Here is a 24,612-nt window from a genome sequence, read left to right on the forward strand (position 1 = left end):
AGGAGGAGGAGTTTGGATTTGATATCCCGTTTTATCCGCTTTATCACTTCCTGAAGGAGTCTCAAAGCGGCTAACATTCTCCTTTCCCTTCCTCCCCCACAACAAACACTCTGTGAGGTGAGTGAGGCTGAGAGACTTCAAAGTATGACTGGCCCAAGGTCACCCAGCAGCCACATGTGGAGGAGTGGGGAAGCGAACCCGGTTCCCCAGATTACGAGTCTACGCTCTTAACCACTACACCACACTGGCTCTGGCTGGCAGATAATTGTTTCACTGTGTTAATGTTCTGAGAACATCTGATTCGCGGCACATGGGCCAAGACTGATGCTACTTAGTTACTTGATCACACTTGCAAGCATACAGACATTCACTGTGTGATAGCATTAGGGTACTAAGCAGATTTTAATCATAGAAGGCTCTTGCTTTGCACAGTGGTTTTATTCTCTCCATTTAAATCTCTCACATCTCAGATTGTCAAATACTAATGCTCAAGCCACCTCCACACTCATACGCGTCTCTCATCATTCCATTCCAATTGCTACATTTAGCTTCCGGTTTTGCATTTCAGGCACTATTGTTTATGACAAGCTTCAGTGAAAAATGTGCTCCTGTTTCACCAGTTGCTAACAACAGGGAAGCATTCATTCATAACTCTATTTTTCTCAAGTGTTTTTTTTTTTTTATCAAAGCATTAAAAAAAATCTAAAAGATAATAACTAAAAGTTTGGAAACACAGATCCTGTTCTTTCCTGGAAAAGGGTGATTTATGCTTGCAAGGAACCCACCTTTCAGCACCTAAACCTTAGAACTCCCTGCCCAATGCCATTAGGCATGTACCTGTACTGTACTATGTTCAGGACTTGTTATAACTTTTGTACTGTTTAGATGAACCCACCCAGATATGTAAAGTTGGCATGCATTTTAAGATTCATTAAACTGCTAGTTTGAAGGATGAGAGGATGGCAACATGAGAGTGGGCCTTTTCTGTAGTGGCCCCTCCGTTTGCGGAATGCTCTCTCCAGGGAGGTTCAGCCAGTGCCTTCAATATACATCTTTAGGTGCCAGGCAAAAATGTTCCTCTTTAACCAGGCCTTTGGCTGATTGATATCCAATGCCCTTTTAAAAATGTGTTGTGGAAGGGGGGGGGGGCTATTGGAATGTTTTTGTTCTTATTTTTATTATATCTTTTTTATATTGCAATTTTATGTTGTGAATCACCCTGAGATCTACGGGTTGATGGTAGTATACAAATTTAATTAATAGTAATAATAATATTTCAAATTCTGGTTAGGTCTATTTGTGAATGTTATTTGTTTTAACCGTTTTTTAATACTGAATTTTACATTTTTGCAACCTCTGAGGGACCTGTTGGTGAAGAGCTTGTATTACAATGGAAGAGGAAGAAGATCAGATTAATCTGATGCACTACAAAACACTATATTAAGCTTATTTTGCTGAAATATTTGAGCATTTTTGTTGTGGTAGTAAGTTGTAGCTATGCCACATGGCAGAGGATAAAGGTATGCAAAGTTTAAGTAGATATAACCTGCAAGTCATCCTGTAAAAAGCTATGCAAATGTAATCAACCAATAGATTTCAGAATATATCATTCACGGGAGGTTTCCAGGAATGATCCAGTATCAGCAAGGATTCCTGCTGCTGGGTCTTGATCATAGGATTATTCCTTGAAAAACCACAAAAGTAATTCTGATATCACTTAGCCAGTGGAGAGAATACACAACTTGGAATTAAATCCTGCGCAGTCATTAAAGACTTCAGGGCAGTCACGCTTTCCCTGTCTAACCCACCTAACAGGTTGCGGTTGCACATTGAAATGCAAAATCACACACACACACGGGTTTTTGAGCTAAGAACTGCATCACAATAATGGAGAAGCGTGAAAGCCAAAGAATTAACCATGTTGCAATATTCGTTGTAGTCCAAAAAAAGTGTGAATCAGGCTGGCTCACTTAAAACTGGGGAGCATACATTCGTAATTTTATTTGTATGCTACATTTCTGTAGTTAAAACCATGCTCAAGGCGGCTTACAACATAAAAAAAACTGACTAAAATGTAACAAAAGTAGTCACGAACAGTAAATAAAACATCAAAAAGCACACAACCCAATTGAACCATATCTACATGCTTCGTAAAAATATCTAAAATTAATATACAAAAATTAATATCATAAACAGCAACAACCCCACCACCAACAATAACAACAAAATTGAGCAACACCCCAACCCAAGTCTTGTTCTGCAGCCTCAGCTTTTGTAGCTGGAGTCAGTCAAAGCTGACCTTCCTTCTCGGGTCAGATGGGAAAAGGCCTGCAAGGCATGGAGCAGGTCTCCCAGCCAAGAACCCTCTTCAGCTTCCTTGGCCCCAAATCCTCTGTTAGTAAGCTGCATAAGGCAGTGCTCATAAGCAGGAACTTAGACACGGGATACATTTTTAATGATGCTGCTTTTAATGTCTGGGTACTGGGATAGCTGCAGTTGCAAGAGATCCCCGTGCTCCACCCTTATTCCCCATGCATTCCGGTGCTTGCCAAGAAATGCTGATGGGTAGATGTGTCTAGTGTTCCTTGATGCTCTTCACTAAACCGCTTAAGGTCAGATTGTGTGAGTTGAATCAAATGATTAGCTTGGTAAACTGACTGCAGGATATGAATGTGTGTGTGTCTGTGTGCCTTTCTTTCAGGGCTCAATTCAGGGGGCCCTGCTCATAAAGCAAGGGACTTGGTGCCAACTGCGTCCTGTGAACTTGTATTTGCGGCAGCTTAAGCGGCCCGCATCATTACATCTTTAAAGATGCCTACAGAGGAATCTCATGGTAAAACCAAGACTTCTTTTCCCCCAATTGCAGTCTCAGTGATGCATACTGCAGGGCATAAATAATTTAGCACTGTTGTAAATAAGCCCAGCATATAATATATACATACATTCCTGAGCGATTTTTACTAAGCACACGGCCTTATGCGCTGCCTTCTTGCTGAGAGGTTGCCTTCCCTCCTTAATGCCTCTCGCCGCTTGCTGTTTGTTTGTTTTCATCGGGAAGACCTTCATGCTTCAGTACATGTGTTTAGTGGTACGGAGACTTTGCATTAGCATAGTTGAAAGCTCAAAAACCTCCTTGGCTACTCTTAGGCTACATTTTCGACCACACCGTTTGCAGCCAGGCCTATCTGTCAAGCAAACGAGAACGTGCGGTGCCAGCAAGCAGAGTGCTGCAACATCAAGGCCATAAAAGGAGACTGTTACAATACTTTTGGGAGAAATTCACATGGATCCTCTATTGAGGGGGGAACTGTTATGCAGTCGTGTGGGTGGCAGACCTGCAGGTGTATCACGTGATGCAGCCTTACAGTCATCTCACCAGCAGAAGCATCATGGGAAAGGAATGTGCTCTGTGCGAAAACTAGACATCTGTGCAAATGGCCTCCTAACATTGTCCACCCTTCTTGTGGATAAAGATCTGTTTTCCCTAGAGAACTTTGGTGACACCCCCCCCCAATAAATTCATGGAGAATATGGCTAGGAATGGTAAATATAGTCAGCATGCCTCTGAATACCAATGCCAGTGTACTGGAAGAAGCAAAGATCACCACTGTTGAAGCAATGATTCTTCAACATCAACTTCATTGAACTGGCCATGTTGTGCAGATACCTGATTATCATCTTCCAAAGCAACTACTCTATTCCAAACTTAAAAATGGTAAGTGTAATGCTGGTGGTCAACAAAAGAGGTTTAAAGACTCTCTCAAGGCAACTCTAAAAAAATGTAGTATAAACACCGACAACTGGGAAACACTGGCCTGTGAGCACTCCAGTTGGAGAACAGCCTTTACCAAAGATGTCATGGGCTTTGAAGATGCTCGAACTCTGGATGAAAGGGAGAAACGTACTAAGAGGAAGGCACGTTTCGCAAACCCTCACCATGATCAACTCCCACCCAGAAACCTATGTCCCCACTGTGGAAGGATGTGAGGATCCAGAATTGGCCTCCACAGTCACTTACGGACCCACTGTTAAGACTGTGTTCATGGAAGACACTCTTACTCGGCTATGAGTGATCGCCAAAGAAGAAAGAAGTATTGTGGGATGACTAGATGATCCTGAGATTTCCTTCCAATTCTACAATTCTATAATAATCTGAAGGATGTGTGGATCCAGAGTGAAAGAAGGAAGAAGGAAGAAGGAAGAAGGAGAAGAAGAAGAAGAAGACCACCAATTGCTGGAAATCACAAATTTGGGAGAGTGCTTTTGTACTCAAGGTTCAGCTTATGGGCTTCCCAGAGGCATCTAATGGATCACTGTGAGAACAGAATGCTGAAGCAGGTCTGATCCATCAGGGCTGTTCCCAGGTGTGTTATTTTCGCTTATTGGGAGGGACAGCGGGAGGAGCAAGACAGCAGGAAGTTTGACATGGTGTGGGCGCCTTGGGAGGAGAACCGGATTGTCTCTGCTGGTGCCCCTACTGTGCCAACCTCCCCGCTCCCTCGACCCTCCTCTCTCTTCAGGTAAGCAACAATGACACACCTGCTACAGAAGTGAGCTAAGATGGACCAAAGTTCTGACTCATTAATGGATGCTTCCTGTGGTGATCAATTGATGCACTGACTAGTAGTTATATATAAAAGAAATTAACTGGCTCACATGAAAAGCATTACAGGTAAGATGGTGTGAGACATTATAAAATAATGATATGGGGTGATATGGCTGTAATGGCGCATTCACCCATGCAAGCAGGAATCGAGTGGTAAAAAGGCATGTGCGAATCAGTTTTATCTCAGATTTCAGAATTTAAACTACTGGCTGAAATCAAACCTGATTTACAAAATATATTACCAAAATTGTGTGTGATGGATGAACAAGAAACATTTGAGGCAGCCTCTTGTCTTGCTTGGATGCTATTTGCCTTAAGCAAAATGGGCTGGGTAATTTGATTGAATGCGATCCCATTTCTCTGAAGCTTCATGAAAATGAAAATTCACAGAAGTTAAAAGATGTCGTGATGCAAACTGATGTCTTTTCTTTTTAAGTATGTAAAAGTATAATTTGGAGCAGAGTGGTGCTTTTTAAACGTTACTAATCAAATTTGGAGAGAAGCTACTGCATGAGTCAAGATTCCCTTAGTCCATACCGAGACAGCACAAAATGCATCCTACCCAAATCAGAAGCTGCCCATCTGGATGATCAAACAACAACAGTGATGCTTTCAATGTTAACTTCTTCTTTTTAACCAGTTTTATTCTCATTAGGGAATTGGACTGTACAAAGAAAGGAAATAAGAGGAACTTTGATGGAATTTTAATGTGCTTATTGGGGTTTTTTTAAAAAAAAAAGAAAGAAAAGAAAAGTGTGCAGAGATTCTTGGGGATTGACAGATGCTTTTAATGCCACCTAATAAAATTAATAATGATTAACAGAAGTGATTTTCAAGGAATGGGTTGCTGCAAGACCATAGATGAGTTAGTGGGGGCAGGTTGTCATTCCCAGGTCATTAAAGGCAGAACACTTGGACTCAGTTCTCAGTGCACTTCTTTGCATGTTGACTAAGAAATAACTTCTGCTTTAGGATTCCCTGGTAAGTGGACATACAGTTAAGCGAACATACTATCACAGTCTTGTTCTCCCTTTCTAAACACACAGTGCACACAATTTAGGAAGTGTCTGGCACAGTTAAGCACCATAACTGAAATCAATGGGATTGAAGAGCACAGTCTTAAGTACATGAAGTGGAAGAAATCCCTCTGATTTCATCTGGAATTACTTCCATTCAAGAATATAATTGCAGTATGAGAGAAAGCCCACAATTTGAGGGACACTGACAATCTCAGACGAATTTCACAAATGACTAGAAACAGATACTTCTCAGCTATCCAGACATAACGTCACTGACTGCTGACTCATCATATTTAGGTGACAGGCCATGTTCACTGATGTTTCTCTGAGTTTGAAGGCATTCCAAACCTTTGTTCAGGATTGCTGCCATTTCCTGAGGAAATGTGCATAGTTATCTACTCACACTGGTGTCCTTTCAAACTGCTAGGTTGGCAGAAGCTGGGATAGAGCAATGGAAGCTCACCCTGTCATGCAGATTCGAACCACTGACCTTCCAATCAGCAAGCTCAAGAGGCTTAGTGGTTTAGACCACAATTCCACCTGCTTCCCTGTATGAAATACCTTTGGTCTACGCATAGTGTTGCATTCAATGTAGAACTAGGGTGAACGTTATGTTAGTGCAATGATTTTTCTTTGTGCAATGGAATGTTCTCCCTCTTCCTTCCCTAAATCTGTTCTGGGATTCCCTCCAACACTCCAGAGCAGATTTAGGGGTGGGCTGGGGTGCTGTGGAGGAGCAAATCCTATTGTGCTAGAGCTAAATCCTTGTGCTAGCACAGAAGTTGAACATCACCCATTGAGACTAACACCTGCTATCACTTCCACCTCCTCAACACCTAGCTGAGTGTGCCTCTCCAACCATCATACTGTCCACCGTTGTCCCAGAGTACCTGGCCAAAGCCTGTCTTTGTTGGCTGAATGAGAAAGATGCTATGGATTCCTTCAGAGATCCACTACATGCACTGTAATTTTGGAAGAGATGGGTCACCCTGGGTGTCTTTAGGATGTGTGCGAAAATGTTCTGTGTAACTCAGAACCTTGGCTAGTCCTTCCCCAGCAGATGATGGTGAATTGAGACACTGGTCTTCAACCGGTGGGTTGGGAGCAGGTCATGGACTGATCTAAGGTGGGTCACAATAGCAACACTAGTACCATATAGGTAAAGGTAAAGGTACCCCTGCCCATACGGGCCAGTCTTGCCAGACTCTGGGGTTGTGCGCCCATCTCACTCAAGAGGCCAGGGGCCAGCGCTGTCCGAAGACACTTCCGGGTCATGTGGCCAGCGTGACATTGCTGCTCTGGTGAGCCAGAGCTGCACACCGAAACACCGTTTACCTTCCCGCTAGAAAGCGGTCCCTATTTATCTACTTGCACCCGAGGGTGCTTTCGAACTGCTAGGTTGGCAGGCGCTGGGACCGAGCAACGGGAGCGCACCCCGCCGCGGGGATTCAAACCGCCGACCTTTCGATCGGCAAGCCCTAGGCGCTGAGGCTTTTACCCACAGCGCCACCCGCGTCCCATATAAATATATGTTAAATAAATAAATAAGAAATTGTTCCCCAAAATGCACGTTTCGGTTAAAGGTGGTTCTGAGTGTGAAAAAGCTGAAGACTACTGAACATAAGGCATCACCTTGCTGATTTTGCCTGGCTTTTTTTTCATTTTTTACGTTTCTTGGGAATGGAGAAATCAGAAAATAGGTGCTCACATTTGCATGAATGTATGTTTACAGTAAATGCGCTAGCACATTAGGTCTATGTACTTAGTCTCTGTATCATCACAGTATGTGACATCTGTTCTTCTCATATCCAGATGCCATTGTATCTTAATTATACCCGCTAATGTTTCTGCGGGAGCCACAAATGGTGAAACAACATTCCCAAGAACTGGAAGTTGGTAACATCAGATTTCAGTCTAGCAGACATCTGAGGAGTGATAACATCTTTGTTTATTTAATTAAGTTCAGCTGCAATGTGAGTTGATGTTCTTCTGACCCTAGACTAGAGCTGAGCTGAAATTTCCCAGGCGGCATTTTCCCCCAGAGATTTCTTTTCTTCTCTGAATAATCTCGACCATTGTTTTGTGGTGGTAGCCGTTTCCCCAATGAACTTGCACACATGCACAGAGCCCCAGAATGACACTTACGGTAGTATTCAGTTTTGTTTTATTCATACTTGGCCTCCTGCAATTAATGCACCATAGTTACTTGTGTCTATTAACCTCTATGCGTCTACTCTGAGTAGGCCTAGCTTTGGCTACAACCCTAGGTATAGGGCATTGTGGAAGATGCAAAATAGCTGTCAAGCTGCCAACATAGTTGCCACTGCTGCCAGATGCAGTACCAAGCAAAACTAAGAGAGAAACACACAAAACACGGGTGGGGGCAGGAATAGAAGCTCTGCTACTTTAACTGCTATTGGTGAGTGAATCTGGGGAATACAGTGGTACCTCGGGTTACATACACTTCAGGTTACATATGCTTCAGGTTACAGACTCCACTAACCCAGAAATAGTACCTCGGGTTAAGAACCTTGCTTCAGGATGAGAACAGAAATCATGCTCCAGCCGCGTGGCAGCAGCAGAAGGCCCCATTAGCTAAAGTTGTGCTTCAGGTTAAGAACAGTTTCAGGTTAAGAATGGACCTCCAGAATGAATTAAGTACTTAACCCGAGGTACCACTGTACAGAATTCCATGCACACTGAAAATGGACTAGACAATGATTAACAATTGAAGAGAGAGAAAAGTATGGGAAGTTAATATTTTAGAGTCTTTCCTAATTCAACGTTTGCCTTATACGATACTCTAAACTCAAGTGCCAAATATTTCATGTAAGCAGAGATAATAAATAATAAGTGCACCTTTCAGATTCAGATTCCCACAGTGCAGCAGACCCGCTGTCCCTTGCAGTGCCATCCTCGCTGGAAAGGGCCAGAGCTCAGTCAGCATGCCATAGCTATTGAGAAATTGGCTCTGCTATCCTTATTCTAATTTGGGAAGTCAAGGCAAAGTTGGTGTTGCACTAGGGGGAAAGGTCTTTCTCTTAATTTATGAGTCACCAGCGGAAGGGTCACGGCACTCCACTGCTGCTGCTTAAAGAAAAGCAGGGCTGAGGATCCTCCCCTCTCTTTCACAGGATCATGGAATTGTAGAGTTGGAAGAGACACCAAGGGTCATCTAGTCTGACCCCCTGCAATGCAGGAATCTCAGCTAAAGCATCCTTGACAGATGGCCATCTGACCTCAGCTTAAAAACCTTTCAAGGAACAGCTAGGATAAGTTGCTTAGATCCTGCTTCTTTAGACAACGGGGAAAGCAGACAACCAGACGCTATTTTGCATACTTTTAAAGGCAGACTGGGGAAGGGACTTGTCAGGGAACTGCCATCGGAGCTAGAGGCGGAGGCAAGGCTCCAAAACGATGCTGGAGAGGGGCCAAGCAGGGAGAGAGGCAGCCCATCTGCTGGGGAAGGAAATCAGCGTAACACCAGGGGTGAAGGGGGGCAGATGGGGGAATCGGCGAGGGGGCTCCAGGACTCCTCGCCGGAGACCAGCGGGGAGAGCACGGGTCCTCCGCTGCCCACACCCACCCTGCGCAGAAGACTTCCGCGCAGGGAGAGTAGGCGGAGACTTGGCGTCAAAGAACTTCTTTGCTGGAAGAAGTTTAAGAAACACCCACTGATGGATTCTGCCAGCGACTGAAACAGCCACGAAGTGAAAGGCTGTCCAGACAGAAAGGGTTTAACCAGGTAACCTAGCCAGGAATGGCGGCAACTTACGCACGAGCAGCCCCTAGAACCATTACAGGACTCAATCATGCTGACATAATATTTAATATTCAATCATTCCAATCAACAGATTTTCACAAGCAGCATTGGGATGATAGAGATTGTTGCACATAAGAATCACCACAAAATTTTCCGGTAATGATATGGGCATTATTATTTTTCAAAGGCAGGGATGGCTAGCCCAGTGGTTTTCCAGATGTTGTTGGACTACAGCTCACATAGCCTCTGACTATGGGGCTATGCTGGCAAGAACTGATGGGAGCCACAGTCCAGAAACATCCAGGGAGATCACAGGCTCCCCACCCATTTAAAAGGTTTGAGAAACCAAACCCTACTTAGAACTTCCATAACATCACCGCAGGGTAGATAGTGGGTGGGATTTGCTGCCCCAAATGCAATGGTCTCATGAAGAACTCTCAACAGATATAATAACTGATGTGAGAGTTTGTAATGGGTGCATAGAATGTTTGACCCACCAATGCTGCAACCAAGTTTTCCCCTTCCTCCATTTTGCCATACCTGGCATTCAGCAAAACCAGGAGAGATTCATTAATCTTTTCCGGGGGTAGGTGACACTCTACTTGGTGAGCCACAAGAAGCTCAAGCCTACCCTAAAGATGTTGCTGCATCTAATATCCATGGTATAAAAATTGACTCCTATTTAGCCAACTAGCTGGAAGCAATGCTTTAGATTAACAGTCAAGTCATGACACTGCGGTGAGATGGATCTTACAGCTGTGCTGCTTTCCTACAGGTTAAGACACATCCTTCAGGGTTCAGGTACCATAAAGTCTCCTTAAATATCTCTCGCTGACTGCATGAGGGCAGAGAAGGCGGCAAGATTTATGAGCGGCACACTTTGGAGTGGATTGCAGGTAGCACGCCAGCTTTCTCCAATCAAATCTGCATTGTAATTTCTAGAAATCAATTAGATGCAAGAAGCAATTACCTATTTTTAAGCACAGAATAATTTGTTTCTCCTGCAACAGGAGAATACAACGCATATCAACAATGAGCTTGCTGGCCCAATTGCTTAACAACTGTAGGAGCAAGATCACTAAAAGGGAAGTGGAATATTTATCATGTTGCCTGTCATAAGAACTAGTAAACAAAGGTTTAGGAGTTTAGGCCACAAGGGGCTTATTCTCAAGGGCATCATTCTTTTTGACATTAAGATAAGTATCATTTCATAACCAGGGATGGGACCACAAGTCCCATCAGACCCAGTATGCATGGCCAAAGGCTAAGGGTGATCTTACTTGCAGTTCTACAACATCTGGAGGACCAGATCCATCCAACTCAGTACTGTCTTCAAGATCTCGGGCTGAGAACTTTCCCATCACTAGCTACCAGATTTTAACTCTTTCCTTCCTACATGGTTCCAACACCATTTCACTTACCCACCTCACAAACAAGATCCTCATGTTCCTTTTCAAATCCCGTTGCTGCACCCTACATTTGAGTGGTTAAGTGGTTATGTTTGCTAATCTGTTTCAGAACATGAACCTCCCTAGCTCAATAGATTTTTGGATGTGTTACAAACGAAATGCTATTTTCCTGGGCACTTCTTCCATAGATCAGAATTTGGAATGCCATGCTGCATCTGTGTAGAACCTACCCAGGATTAAATATGCCTAGAAGTGCTACTTTATGTAAGGGCTGCAATCAGGGCTGGCATCAATGATTGGCACAAAGGGGTCACACAGCAGCAGGCAGCCCACTGACAACAGTGCCCTGGAAATTCTTCTCTCTTAAACCTTTGCAGCAATCAATGATAGTTTCCTACTGGCCCATGGAGGGCAGTCCATCTGCCTCTTTTCCTAGGATCAGCTGCCTGGAAATCTACTTAGAGAACATCTGAGTGGTGAGTCCGCAATAGGGTTTCTGCCAGATCCATTTGCATGTTCATGTTCAGTTCTGATGATATTTGTCTCTACAGTGTGTGTGTGTGCGTTTCTGTTTCTGAAGTTTAACGCCTGCTTGTTTCCATGATGTTCACTGAGTTTTGGGGCTCTCCCTATGGTTGGGGCCATGGAGAATAGCAGATGTCGGGGTGGAGGGGTCTGCCTTCCTCTGCCAGCCAGTCTGTAGGGTGGGGTGGCCCTGGCTCTGTATGAGATGGAATATAAAGAATCCTGCCTGACTCAGCTGGAGGGAGGTGCTATCCCCAAAAGGACAGACTATCCAGAACAGGACAGAACTACTCTCCATGGGACATTGGGGGAACTACTTGTTCATCTGCCTCTCACTCTGCTCCAGACAACGAAGAGGGAGAAGGAAGGTGACAAGGAAGAAAAGCAGGTATCACTGCTCAATTTCTCCTTGACAGAACACTGATGAGAAACTGATGATAGCGATAAGTGGTGGCTGTGCTGGGCCTGGGGGTTAACCCAAGCAGAGTGGTCCAGGTCCGGTCCCGAATCCAAGGATTCCGCGAGGAGTCAGTCCGACAGGGCAGGATACAAGCCAGGAAACCAGGCTAGGTCAGGCAGGTTCTAGCAAACACCAATGTTGCTCCCGCAACCTGGGGCGGGGTCCAATAGCCTTTTATCTTTGTCGGGGTAGCGGCCGGCCCTGATCCTCCAGCAACTCACCTCCCTGTCTTGCCTGAAGGCGAGCACTCCTCCTGCGAGTACTCAGGTCTCTCCTCCTCTCAGACCTCAGTCTCTGCAGCTCGGGAGATGTTGGTGGGTTACTAGACCCAGAGGCCGCTTCAGCCTCTCCTGACCCAACTGGTAGTGGGGCAGCTGTAAGTGATGGCCCAGCTGAAGGCAACGAGGTAATCCCCGCATCTGGAGCCAGGGCAGGCTCAGGCCCCTGACTCGGCCCAGCTGGTGCTTGTTGTAGGGGAACCTGTGCAGACTGGGGCTCTTCAGAATCAGGCCCCAGATCTGGTTCAGATGCTGCCTGAGGCAAAGCATCCGGTATGGACTGAGACTCTTGAATCCAAGTCCCAGGCCATCACAGTGGCTGGTGTCCCTTGCGACTGTTTGATGAAAGGCAGGGAGCCCAAGCAGTAGGTGCAAGTCGGAGCCATTGACAGCCAGCACCAACTAAGTCTATGTTTGTCCCCATTCTCCTCTTTTTTGCTCAGTTCTACAAGAACAACATTGAGTCTAAGGAGAGGGAAGCTGACAAGCAACACTACTCCCCTGGAGATACAATTAAGAAGGCAGGCAGGTAGGGACTGAGGTCGGTAGGCCAAATGGGTCGACTTCCACTGCTTGGGATGGTGAGAAGGACCCTTCCAAAATCTGGATCCTGCAGTGGCTGCAATCCCATTTACTTGGAAGAAAGTCCCATTCACATCAATAGGGCACATTTCTACATAAAAAAATATGGATAAGATTTTGCTGGAGGTCTGCAAGCCTAGGCACACTGACTGGAAGCCACAATCCATACTGAGCTCAATGGGCAATCAGCATGAACGTGTGTGTTTTTCCAGGCTCAGGCTATCAATATTTAACCATGTCCAGGCTGCCAGGTGTACGTGTCATGAAGATGCTCCCTGTTCTCTCCAAGAGACAATGTTAAGTGAGCAAGCCAGTGAGAACTCCTTGAGACAAATGGAACTGGTGACGGGGGCGGAGGGGGGTGGGAAGGCACTAAAATAGAAAGGCCAGCTGACACTTTTAGCACCTCTTTAGCAACAAGGGGTGCTTTGAGTGAAGAATTAAAGAAGAGAGCTTTTAGCACTCCAGTCACACAGTGTCATATCAGTCCCTCCGATGCACAAGCAGTTTGCTTCTGAATGTGTTCTGACAACATGCGAGGCAATTGCTGGGAGGACAGAGGAACCAAAGAAAATGGAGGGGGGGAGCATCTAAAAGGATAGTCATATTTTTAAAAAACCATGGGGGAGGAGAGAGAACAAGAAGGCTCTAGTGGAATTTAAATCGCCATAAATCCTTGGTACTTAAAAAGCACACCTTTTTATTGTGATAGCTTAAGTTATTTTAGACATTGCTTCCAGAAGATGACACCCCACAACACACATTTCAAGCTCTTGATAGAACGCCTATAAGCATTAAGTAACAACCATGCACTGGGGAATTACTTAACTTGCCTTTTTAAAAAAGGTCCTATGCTCTGTAGATGTGATCAACGAGGTATCATACACCTGAGCCATATATTAATTTGCCATTATTCCACAACGAAATAAGAGAAGGGAATAAATTGCAAAAAAATTATTCCCAAGGTACTGAGGGCTTCACATAGATTTTCCCGTCATTAATAAAGGGAAACTATCCACTGGGGGAAAAAAAAGGTTTCCTCACTTTGCCCTTCTTCTACCTTTATCTACTCTGTTTACTTTGCAATTTCAGGCAATTCCCAGTATCCAAGGCCCAATCTTAACATGCTTTTATTACTGAGATGCGTGCCTCACTCAGTTCAGTGGTGCTCACTACTGGGGCTGTATAAGACTGCAGATTCAGACAACTGTTGGGATAATGACAGAACATGAAGCTATGCTATGATTTGGTGCCTGTGTCCACCAGGAAAGTTGCAATGCTGTTGGGTGTTTTTTGCACGCAATGGGGGCGGCTTCACATATTGAGCAGGTCTGATTTGCTGTGGGCACTGCTTGCAGCAGCTGCCAAGCAGAAGCACTGCACTGTTTCCACATGGAAACCATATGGCAAGAAGCATTCAATGGCAGCAATAAGCAGTTAAACTCCAAAAAGAGTGTAGGTGATATGCTGAAGCCAGGAAGCACGCCATCAGGCTAGGGTGAGTATGGAATGCATGAGCTCATGAAGCCCAAATAATTTATGCCAAGTCCTGAAAGCCTGCTGTGAATATTTGTCACAGTTTGCGTTATTATAATTATGATTAATTTGATGTGGAATAGCAGGAAGGGGAAAGTTGGCAGAGGGTCTGGCGAGTTCTGCTATTCCTACAAAACACTTTTTAGACAATGCTGCAGCTTTTTCATTTGCATCTTCTCAAGCTTAATAGTCTTTAATTTGGACCATTATACACTGTGTGGCATTGTCTAGCTCCGCAGCCCCACCCCCAGAGCACACTTTGAATTCTGCTGTGTTTCGCTTCTTGGCAAGCACACTATGAAAGTGGGTTTTTGGAAAACACTCAAAGTATTTTTCTTTTCAAATGGGGCTTGGCATGATTAATGGAGCAAGGAGAGGTTCTGCGGAGGTCAGCTGCACTCAGTGTTTGCACCTGCAGCTCCCCTGAGGTCTTGGGAGGAAGGTTTTAGAAGATATGGACGTGGATGGCAAGGGGCACGTTTTTTGTCTTCCAGAATCCCGCATGCTTAATATGCCAAGGCCACTCAATGAAAACACACATTCTCCGTTGCTACTTATCCTTAGCGTTACACGTAACTTGCAGCATGTCTTTTACACTCTGCACCACTTAATTTTCAGTGGCGTGAATTTCTCCCTTTTAAAATGAATTCTATCTGCAAGGGTAATCTAATTCGTCCCCCTTCAATGCATGAATCACAGCTTAAGAATCAGTGGCCAGTGGCCATCCAAGCCCTGTTTAAATACATCCAATGAAGGACAGTCCCCCACATGTGATACCAGTTCTACTCCAGTTGCCTGTGCATGTGTACCTCTGAACCTGTATCTTACACATGTACTCACGGAAACACCATTTGGAGCAATAAACAATTCTGCTGTTGGGAATCTGATGGCCAAGCAGCAAGGGTCTTACTACAATGGGCCTGATTACCATATAGGGAGGAATCCTATATACAGAGGTACCTCGGGTTACATACACTTCAGGTTACATACGCTTCAGGTTTCAGACTCCGCTAATGCGGAAATAGTACCTCGGGTTAAGAACTTTGCTTCAGGATGAGAACAGAAATCATGCTCTGGCGGCGCAGTGGCAGCAGGAGGCCCCATTAACTAAAGTGGTGCTTCAGGTTAAGAACAGTTTCAAGTTAAGAACGGATCTCTGGGATGAATTAAGTACTTAACCCAAGGTACCACTGTAGAAGATTCCAGTGGAAACCAAGCTGGCATAACGTATAGCTGGCATAAAGTTATGCCAAACCCAAGCCCTGCTTCTTAACAGATTGCGCTGCTGTTGATGGAACAGGGGTTAAATCACATATTAAGACAGACCTACCTAATGTGCAGTTTCTGAAACAATAGACAAACCAAAGCAGTGCCATCCTTCGAAATTTGCACTTCTCTAAATTATGCAATGTAGTCCTCCAGCCAAGTAATTTATACAGGAAAGTATATACTAGGTTAAAGAGGTCACAAGTGTGCGTTATATTAGTGAAAATAGTGTACAAAAGTGTGTTGCATTAATGAAAATGCACATTTGCAGAAATGTGCATATTAGAATAACTTCAAACTAGAATTATGAATGTTTGTGATATTTGTTTTAAGATTGCAGACTGACTGAAATGAGCTTTTTTATGTTTCTGAATTCCATGCAATACCTGGCTGGATTGCAAAATCCACAGAAGAGTGAGTTTCAAAAGATGCACATGTTTCAGTTCACGTACAGTTTTCAGAAAGTGCACATTAAGTTGGTTCGCCTTTAAAATTGAACTGAACTGAATTTCTCTCCCTTCCTCAGCTGTGAATATGGTCAAAGTCACTGCTCATTCTTGTCAGCCGTATGCACTCCATGTGAATAGGACCGAGTTGAAAAACAGAGCTCCTTATCTGCTAATGATAGCTTTCATTTGAGGGGAGTAAGTGTGCTTCTTCCTATCTTCTGACAGTAAACTTTCATTTCCTTATTTTGGAGAGAATGCCACTCAATGTGACATTGAAGATGACAATTATTTCCCCATCAGATGACACGGTGGGGGTGAGGGGAGAAAGTGAGGAAGATGAATTCAGCTGTACACATATTCTCTTTCTACTCTCTTCATTGCAAGGGGAACTCTGCAAGCTAAGTAGCTAAATAGCTCTGTTGAATAATACTGTTGTGACAGACAGGGCTAGGAAAGAACTGGGAGGGCGGGGAGGGAGGGGGAATCACTTGCTGAGCAAGAAGCATTCTAGATAAATAGTACCTCTATGTTCAGGTGCAGGTTATCTCTAATTACCAGCAGCTGGGAGAAAGGTGGTGCCCTTTATGCCATGCTTGTAAGCTTCTCAGAAGCTTCTGGTTAAGTGCTACTGATGCTGTAGGAAGCAAAATCCTAGACTAGATGGAGCCATTGTCTGATCTAGCAAGGCTCTGTTCATGTTCTTATGTAGAACCAAAGAAAGCACCCTATAATTTCTCATACACACACATGCAGGTGATGGAGAATCATTCTGCTTGGAACTGATCTTATTGGCAGCTCCCAGAATAAATGCACAGATGCAAACTTACTTAGGCTTCTGATTCTGTTAAAACAGTGTTTATGGAATAATAATAATAATAATACTTTTTATTTATACCCCGCCCTCCCCAGCCAAGGCCGGGCTCAGGGCGGCTAACAAGCAATAATAAAAACACGTTGAATGAATACAACTTAAAAACAAAATTAAAATACAACATTAAAATATTGAAACATTAAAATATTAAAATGTAGCATCATCGCCATCGCAGGAGGAGAAAGGAAAAGAAAAAAGAAAGAGGGGGAGGGAATCAAATTGGCTCCAAGCCAAAGGCCAGGTGGAACAACTCTGTCTTACAGGCCCTGCAGAAAGAAATCAGATCCCGCAGGGCCCAGGTCTCATGAAACAGAGCATTCCACCAGGACAGAGCCAGTGTTGAAAAGGCCCTGGGCTCTGGTTAAAACTAATCTAACTTCCTTAGGGCCCGGGACCACTAGGGTGTTGCTATTTATGGACCTTGAGGCTCTCTGTGGGGCATACCGGGAGAGGCGGTCCCATAGGTACGAGGGTCCTAGGCCGTGAAGGGCTTTAAAGGTCAAACCCAGCACCTTAAATCTGACCCTGTACTCCACCAGGAGCCAGTGCAGCTGGAAAAGCACTGGGTGAATATGCTCCCATGGCAGAGACCCCATGTAGAGTGAATTACAGTAGTCAAGCCTGGAGGTGACCGTCGCATGGATCACGGTGGCCAGGTTGGGGAAGGAAAGATAAGGGACAATCTTACTTGGCTACGAGCGATTGCCAAAAAAGAAGCTTCTGATTCACCTACTTCCAAATTTTGTGATGCATTAGGGGAAAAACTATGTTTAGAACTGCATACATTGACCAACAAACTATGGGTTTGTTGTTTATATCTGGAGGTTTTGTGCTATGTGTTGGAATAGTGGGTGATAGGCCGGGGGGCTGGAGTAGTGGGGATGGGATTCTCTACCCTTGTTCTAAAGCTTTAAGCAAACAAAATCCTGTAAGTTGTAATTTTTAAAGTTTTCAAATTCGGCATAAACCCTTCAATCCTTTCTCACAGGGAGCTAATTTACTTCCCATCAGCTGGGTGTCCAGTTGTTTGGAAAGGTCAATTTCCCAAACCTGAAAATAGAGATGTCTGAAGAAGAAACCCTATTAATTGATTCAGAATGAATGGCTTTGGGTCAGCTTTAATGTGTGCCAGCACTGAGTCTCTCTCCTCACCCCGACCCCAAGAAATTACATCAAGGCAGATGGCCAGTCCATCCTTCATTCTAACTGCAGTTGTGGCAAGTCTCTTTGCACCTTCAGGAAAATTGGTGAATTATTGTTAGGTGAATAGGAATTATTGTTCTGAAATCAGAAGGCTGGTCACACAGCGAAGGTTTACTACAAGACACCACCCTTTTCATTCAAAGCATGTCTGCATCACAGTTTCCTAGAAATCCAGTAAGGGCACAGGGAGGGTCCATTCAGAAAGAAAAATGGACACTTCCTTCTGCTTTGTTTGCTAACAAACTATGTAGCTATTACTGAGGCTGATCATATTTGGTGATGTGGACTTCAGTGCATTTTTAAAATACTTGGTTAATGCAGAATTCTGACTGGTTTCAAAAACATTTTCAAAATCTCTGGATGCTGGAGCCCATTGCAGCGACATGTAGTCTTATATTGAAAGATCCATACCATACTGGACCCTCCCATCAAAGACCTAATCAGTAATGTGTACTTATACTTTTATCTGAAAAAGGTTCCTTCTCTGGCAAACATGGGGCATAAAAACCAACTCATAATCTTGTATTGGTTTGAGGATAAGCATGACTACCTAATTTGACACTCTCTTCTTGTAACTTTCTCAAGAGAACAGGCATCTTCCAAGCTCAGATTTAGGATCGCCTTATGAGCCTTAACAGATGAATTTCTTCTGTTTTGATCATTGTTGCTATTTGATTGCTATTAAGCCATAAAGGTAAAGGACCCCTGGATGGTTAAGTCCAGTCAAAGACGACAAAGGGGTGAGGCGCTCATCTTGCTTCCAGACTGAGGGAGCCAGCGTTTGTCCACAGATAGCTTTCCAGATCATGTGGCCAGCAAGACTAAACGGCTTCTGGCACAATGGGACACCATGATGAGCACCAGAGCACACAGAAACGTCATTTACCTTTCCGTCACAGCAGTACCTATTCATCTACTTGCACTGGTATGCTTTTGAACTGCTAGGTTGGCAGGAGCTGGGACAGAGCAGTGGGAGCTCTCCCCGTTGCAGGAATTTGAACCACCAACCTTCTGATCATCAAGCCCAAGAGGCTCAGTGGTTTAGACCACAGTGCCACCCGCATTCCATTATTAAGCTAAAGAAAAGGGGGAGGTCTCATAGATAATGGTGTGGTCTTCACAGAATGATTTTCTGCCCTTTGATGATTTGCATCACAACCCTAATCACAGCTATTCAGAAATTAGCCTACAGAATTCAGTTGGGGCTTACTCCCAGGTAAATAAAGTTGCAATTGCAACCTTGGAATTGTACTCATTAACTGCTTCCTCATTCAGGCAACCTTTAGTAAAACAACAACAAATAACTCAAAAATTTTAAGTAATGAAAATTAGACTTTCTTATCCTCTAAGAAGAACATAAAAAAACCCAGAATAATAAACTGCAAAAATATTCTTAGTTTGGGGCTTATTATACAGCTTCAGGTTCTTCCATGTAACTATCTAGAGAAAGTTTGATTTTGCATTGCTAGGAGTTATCTGAGACCCAAGAGATTGGTATATTGTTTGTAAAGGGAAAACAGATTACTCTTAGACCTAGTTATTGCCCAAACACAGCTTGAGTTTCCTTGTTGGAGAATGTTTTTGAACAATGGAGTCAATTGAAAGAAGAAGTAACTTTGTTAGAAGGGGATCTCAACATTACATGGACCTCAAATTAGAAAAGAGCAATAACTCTCTAAGAAACAAATGCTGTGCCTGCAACCATTTTTCAGTAAATAAGACATGATAGATATTTGGCATATCTGCAATGTTGATTGAAGAGGCTACTTGCCTCACCCAACTTGTCACAACACATTGTTTCACAAATATTTTCTTTTAACTTCACCCAATTGGTCCCAGACAATTGTTGATTCTAGCATTCAGTCAATAACCGATAACTGACCATTTACTACTGACAGGCACTATGCAGATTTCTGAGCAACCAATCTCCAGCAGCTTGGGAATAAACCCTATGCTTTGCGGGAGGGGAGAATAGTGGCAAATGAAGGTATATAATTCATATGGTAGCCAAAGTATTCAATAACCCTTTGAAACTAGAATGCATTCTTACATTGGTAAGAAACATAAGGTGATGACATAAACGAATCATACTATAAATTCAGAAACTGTAATTCTAAATGGTTGACTTGTTGTTCAAAATACCAACTAGCCAGGTAGGAACACAACATCAGTAACAACACATGAGACCAACATATCAATACAACATCAAGGACATCCATAAGGACTGTATCTAATTCTGTGCACAATTATATCCCCAGGGGTGCACATATTTTGGCTGGCCTTGAAACCTGCCATATTTTGTGTGTGCCAGAACCTTACACTGGAAGGCCAGAGCCTTGTCCCTGACAGCATGCAGAACTTTCAGAGCAAGGATATGAAATTGGCAGCCATCTTCTTCCCTTTCTCCAAGTTTAGGAGATGGCAGGGGATTATCTTTGCTGTACTTAGCTTTGAATGCACTGTCTCAATTGAAGCATCTTTCTGAACATGGAGCTGGGAAGCGGACCTAACTACTGCTTTCACTTCCTTTGTGGTCCACTCTGATTTGCAGGTATGAGTGGGGTGGGGATTTGGTGGGCAGGAGCAACAACTTGTGCACTGGGCAATGGCTATGCAGTGGCGCATGGACTGGAACTGGAAATGGACAGGATGGGAAGGGAGGAGGAGGAGGAAGAGGAGGAGACTATAGCCCCAAAACAGTGTGTCTAGGTTCTCCTAAATGGGACCTTCAGCCGGATTGCAAGTGTGAGGTTCATTTTCAGACTACTGTATATGCCACAGACTGACTCATAGAAACAGACATTCATACTTACCTGGATAGGATCTGGATTCAGTCTTTGCAAAAAAAGCAGCAATTTCTAAATCAAGAAATAACAGAAAACGAAATCAAACAAATAATTACTAAGCTAAAAATAATAATTAATCATACAGCCCAAAGCCTAGAAGACTTTTTTGAAGCCAAGTTCTACATCCAATGTAAGGCCTTTTGGCTATTAACTAAGATTACTTTTCAACAGTATACATAACCCTGTTATACGCGTGTTCAAATTACACACAGTGGGTTGTATCCAATAAAGTTGTTCTGTTTGCACAAGGATTTCTACTTGCACACTGGAACTTATTCTCCCTTTCCTCTCCCTGTACTCCATGTTCTCCCCAATCTTCTCCAGAGGGTTGGGGGAACTCACAAAGCAGATTTGGCATGTTGTGGTGGTGGAGAGGGGGGAAACATTGATTTTCTTGCACGAATAAGGCAGCTTTGTCGGATACAACTCACAGTAATGTTTCAGCACAATCCTAACAACCATGTTTACTCAGAAGTAAGTCAGATTGAATTCAGTGCAGCTTACTTCTAAATAAGTGGCATTAGGACTGCAGCCAAACCAATAAAAGACTCCATTTCTCTGGGATTGCATTGATTCTTTATTAAAACACATTTCTAAGATTTCCAGTGCAGCTTTTACCAATTGTCTAGGTTCGCTGATATTCTCTGAAATTAGGATACACCAGATTGTATTTGTACCACATAGAAAGCTTACAGATTTGGTTTTCAGGCTTTCACATGTGATTAATGATAGTAATGTAACCAAATCCCCTGTGATCATTCTGTCATTAGATGCTCAAAAGGCCTTTGTAAAATTGGGATTAATTAATTATCCCACTCCAAAAAATGGATATAGGACCAACGTTTCTGCAAGCAATTACTCAAATGCACCAACCATCAATGACTACTATACATACAGCTTTAAATTGTACATCCTACTAAACAAGGGCTGCCTGATTTCCTATCTTTTATTTGCATTCATTGCTAGGCCTTTGCATGACCAATCCAAGTTAGCTTCTTTGCAAATACTGTGTAAACAGATCCCAGTCAAAGAATTCAACTTGTTAAAAGAATAAGGAGCAGTTCAACTGGGAGGAATAATACTGTAAATACTGGATGGTACTGTATTCAGTGCCAGCCTTACTCAGAGTAGACCCTGATTCAATGAGTCTACTCAGTGAGTCTACTCAGCGTAGGACTTCGTTGAATACAACCTGTTGTGCCTAACTGTATGCAATATTTGCAATAAGAATATATGCCTGTTGCAAGTGAAAATGATTGCACTTCCCAAATGCAACTTTCTTTCCCAGACGTTCTCAATTTCAACACCATTATCACTGGGGTGGGGAGCTAGTGTCAAAAACAGATTTTAAAAAAATACAATGCACAGTGACGTCAAGAGAGGAGAAATGGGAATATCTAACTCAAACATAAAATGATAAGGAGCCCTACCAGATGAGAACAAAGCCCTAGCCTGCCGTGCATCTTGTTTCCCATAGTGGCCAATCACATGCCTCTAGGCAAAAAAGCTTTTCCAGCTGTTTTAGGACTACAATTCCCATCATCCCTAGCTAACAGGACCAGTGGTCAGGGATGATGGGAATTGTAGTCCCAAAACAGCTGGAGGGCTGGGTTTGGGGATGCCTTCTCTAGGAAGTCTACAAGCAGGGAATAACAGAAACAGCCCTCTTCTGTTGTTGCTCCCCAGGAACTAGTATTTAGAAGCATGTTGTCTCTGATCTTGGAGGTCGCAAATGGTCAACAGTACTAGTAGGCATTGATGCAGTGGCGCAGCATGGGTTGTCAGGACCCGGGGCAAGGCAAGTAATTTGCACCCCCTAACCCGTGGATTTGCGCCCCCTAACCCTAACCCCCAGATGTTGCGCCCGGTGCGGCCGGCCCCCCTGCACCCCCCACGCTACACCACTGCATTGATGACCTCCTCAAATACTTAAGATGCCCTTCCCTTCAAAACAGCTTCTTCACTCTCGCTTGCTGCAGAATCACAATACAAAATCTGGACATAAACACTTTTTCAGTATGGAAGATATTTGAGCATTTTAATTAGCTTCCCCACTTTTGCTACTAGTTTTTATTTTTATTGTCCTCTTTTGTACAAAGTACAGGGAAAAATCCATTTAAATAATGGGGTGCCCAAACTTAAATAAAATTAAAGATTTCTTCCTTTATTTATTAAGAGGCCTGACATTTTCTGTTGAACTTATGCAACTGCCTGCCATAAAAATAAATTGGTTGCAAATCTGTCTCATCAAACATTTGAATACAAATGCCAGTTACACAACAGCAGGGTACTTGTTCTCCCACAAAATTGATGGGGTGGGGGGCGGGGGAAGTACAGCAACAATATTGCATATTTTATATATCTATAAAGGCCTGGTTTCCAGTACCTATAACACTGTAATTACTATATTCTGTGGAACCATCAGTGATTTGCAAGGAAAGTGGCATTCAGCGATTAACTATTTGATCCAAACAACCGATAAAAACTGTCTCATCTAAAGCTGAAAAAATAATACTTAAAACTCACAACCTGTATTTCCCTAAAGAAACAACACTTATACCATGAGAAAGTGTTCACTAAATTATGATTAAGATTTAAAAGGGGGGGGGGGGAGTTGGTTAAGATTGTGAAGCACATGGGAAACTTCTATCAAGAATGAACAAGATAATTGATGTGCTTCCATTTTTCAGCCTTGATCCTAGATTATCTCTGCTGAATCACAGAATTGTAGAGTTGGCAGTGAACCCAAGAGTCATCCAGCCCAAACCCTGGCAATGCAGGAACCACAACTAAAGCATCCATGACAGATGGCCACCTAATCTCTGCTTACAAACCTCCAAGGAAGGAGAGTCCACAACCGCCCAAGGGAGACCATTCCAATGTCTAACAGCTCTTAGCGTCAGAAAGTTCTTCCTGATTAGTTGGAGTCTCCTTTCTTGTAACTTGGAGCCATTGGTTTGAGTCCTACCTTCCAGAGCAGCAGAAAACAAGCTTGCTCCATCTTCCTTGTGACAGCCCTTTAGATATTTGAAGACAGCTAGGATATCTCCTTTTAGCCTCCTCTTTTCCTGGCTAAGCATAGCCAACTCCCTCAACTGTTCCTAATTAGATTTGATCACCTTGGCTCTTCTTCCCAGCACCTAGCTGAATATCATAACAATTAAGATATCTATGTAAATACTGGCACCTGGGCTTCCATATCCTGCTTTCCCACCTGCCACCCCCCAACCAACCCTTGTACATCATGCCTATTAGATTGTATTCAGCTAAGTTACACTGGAATTAATGGACCTGACTTAGTCATGCTCTTTCATTTCAATGCGTCCACTCCGAACAAAAACTTGGTTCGATGCCACCTTATCTCATTGTTTTAAATGTTAATTTAGTTGGCAGAAACATGAAATGGAAATCTAGAACGTATTTATAAATGTGTCATGTATAAATGCAGGAAGTAAGTAATAATAATAATAATGAAAAGCTTAAAATGGCAATTTCTCAGTCTACAAAGCCTCTGCTTTTGTGACACACACAGCTATATGGCCTATATGGTCACTGCCTTAACTGACCGTTATGTGAAAAATTGTTCTTCAGCTCATTTCACTGATGGGCTGTATTCAGTGTGGAAGTGGAAAGAAGCTTTTGCAATCAAACTTTCCTTTTCCCACCTGCACAGCTCACCAAAGACTCTTCAGAGGCTATGGGTGGGGTTTCTCCTGATCTAGGTATTGGCTCAGAGCAGAGCAAAAGCAGCAGGGTTAGCCTACTTAAAAATAATTAATAATAATAATAATAATAATAA

General features: G+C 43.4%; 1 protein-coding gene across 46 annotated transcripts in view; it reads right to left on the minus strand.

Annotated features, from left to right (window-relative positions):
- Positions 1–24,612, minus strand: part of NRXN1 (neurexin 1) — a 988,232-nt gene that overhangs the window by 732,281 nt on the left and 231,339 nt on the right. For 30 of the 46 annotated variants that reach the window (XM_083733050.1, XM_083733041.1, XM_083733035.1 and 27 more), the window contains one exon: positions 20,781–20,825. The exons of the other annotated variants lie outside the window; for them this stretch is intronic. In XM_083733050.1, the coding sequence (XP_083589176.1) occupies positions 20,781–20,825 (45 nt within the window). The remainder of the gene's footprint in view (positions 1–20,780; positions 20,826–24,612) is intronic. 46 annotated transcript variants of the gene reach the window in all.

This window comes from Podarcis gaigeae (assembly GCF_964106915.1).
Source record: "Podarcis gaigeae genome assembly, chromosome: 3".
Taxonomy (NCBI): domain Eukaryota; kingdom Metazoa; phylum Chordata; class Lepidosauria; order Squamata; family Lacertidae; genus Podarcis; species Podarcis gaigeae.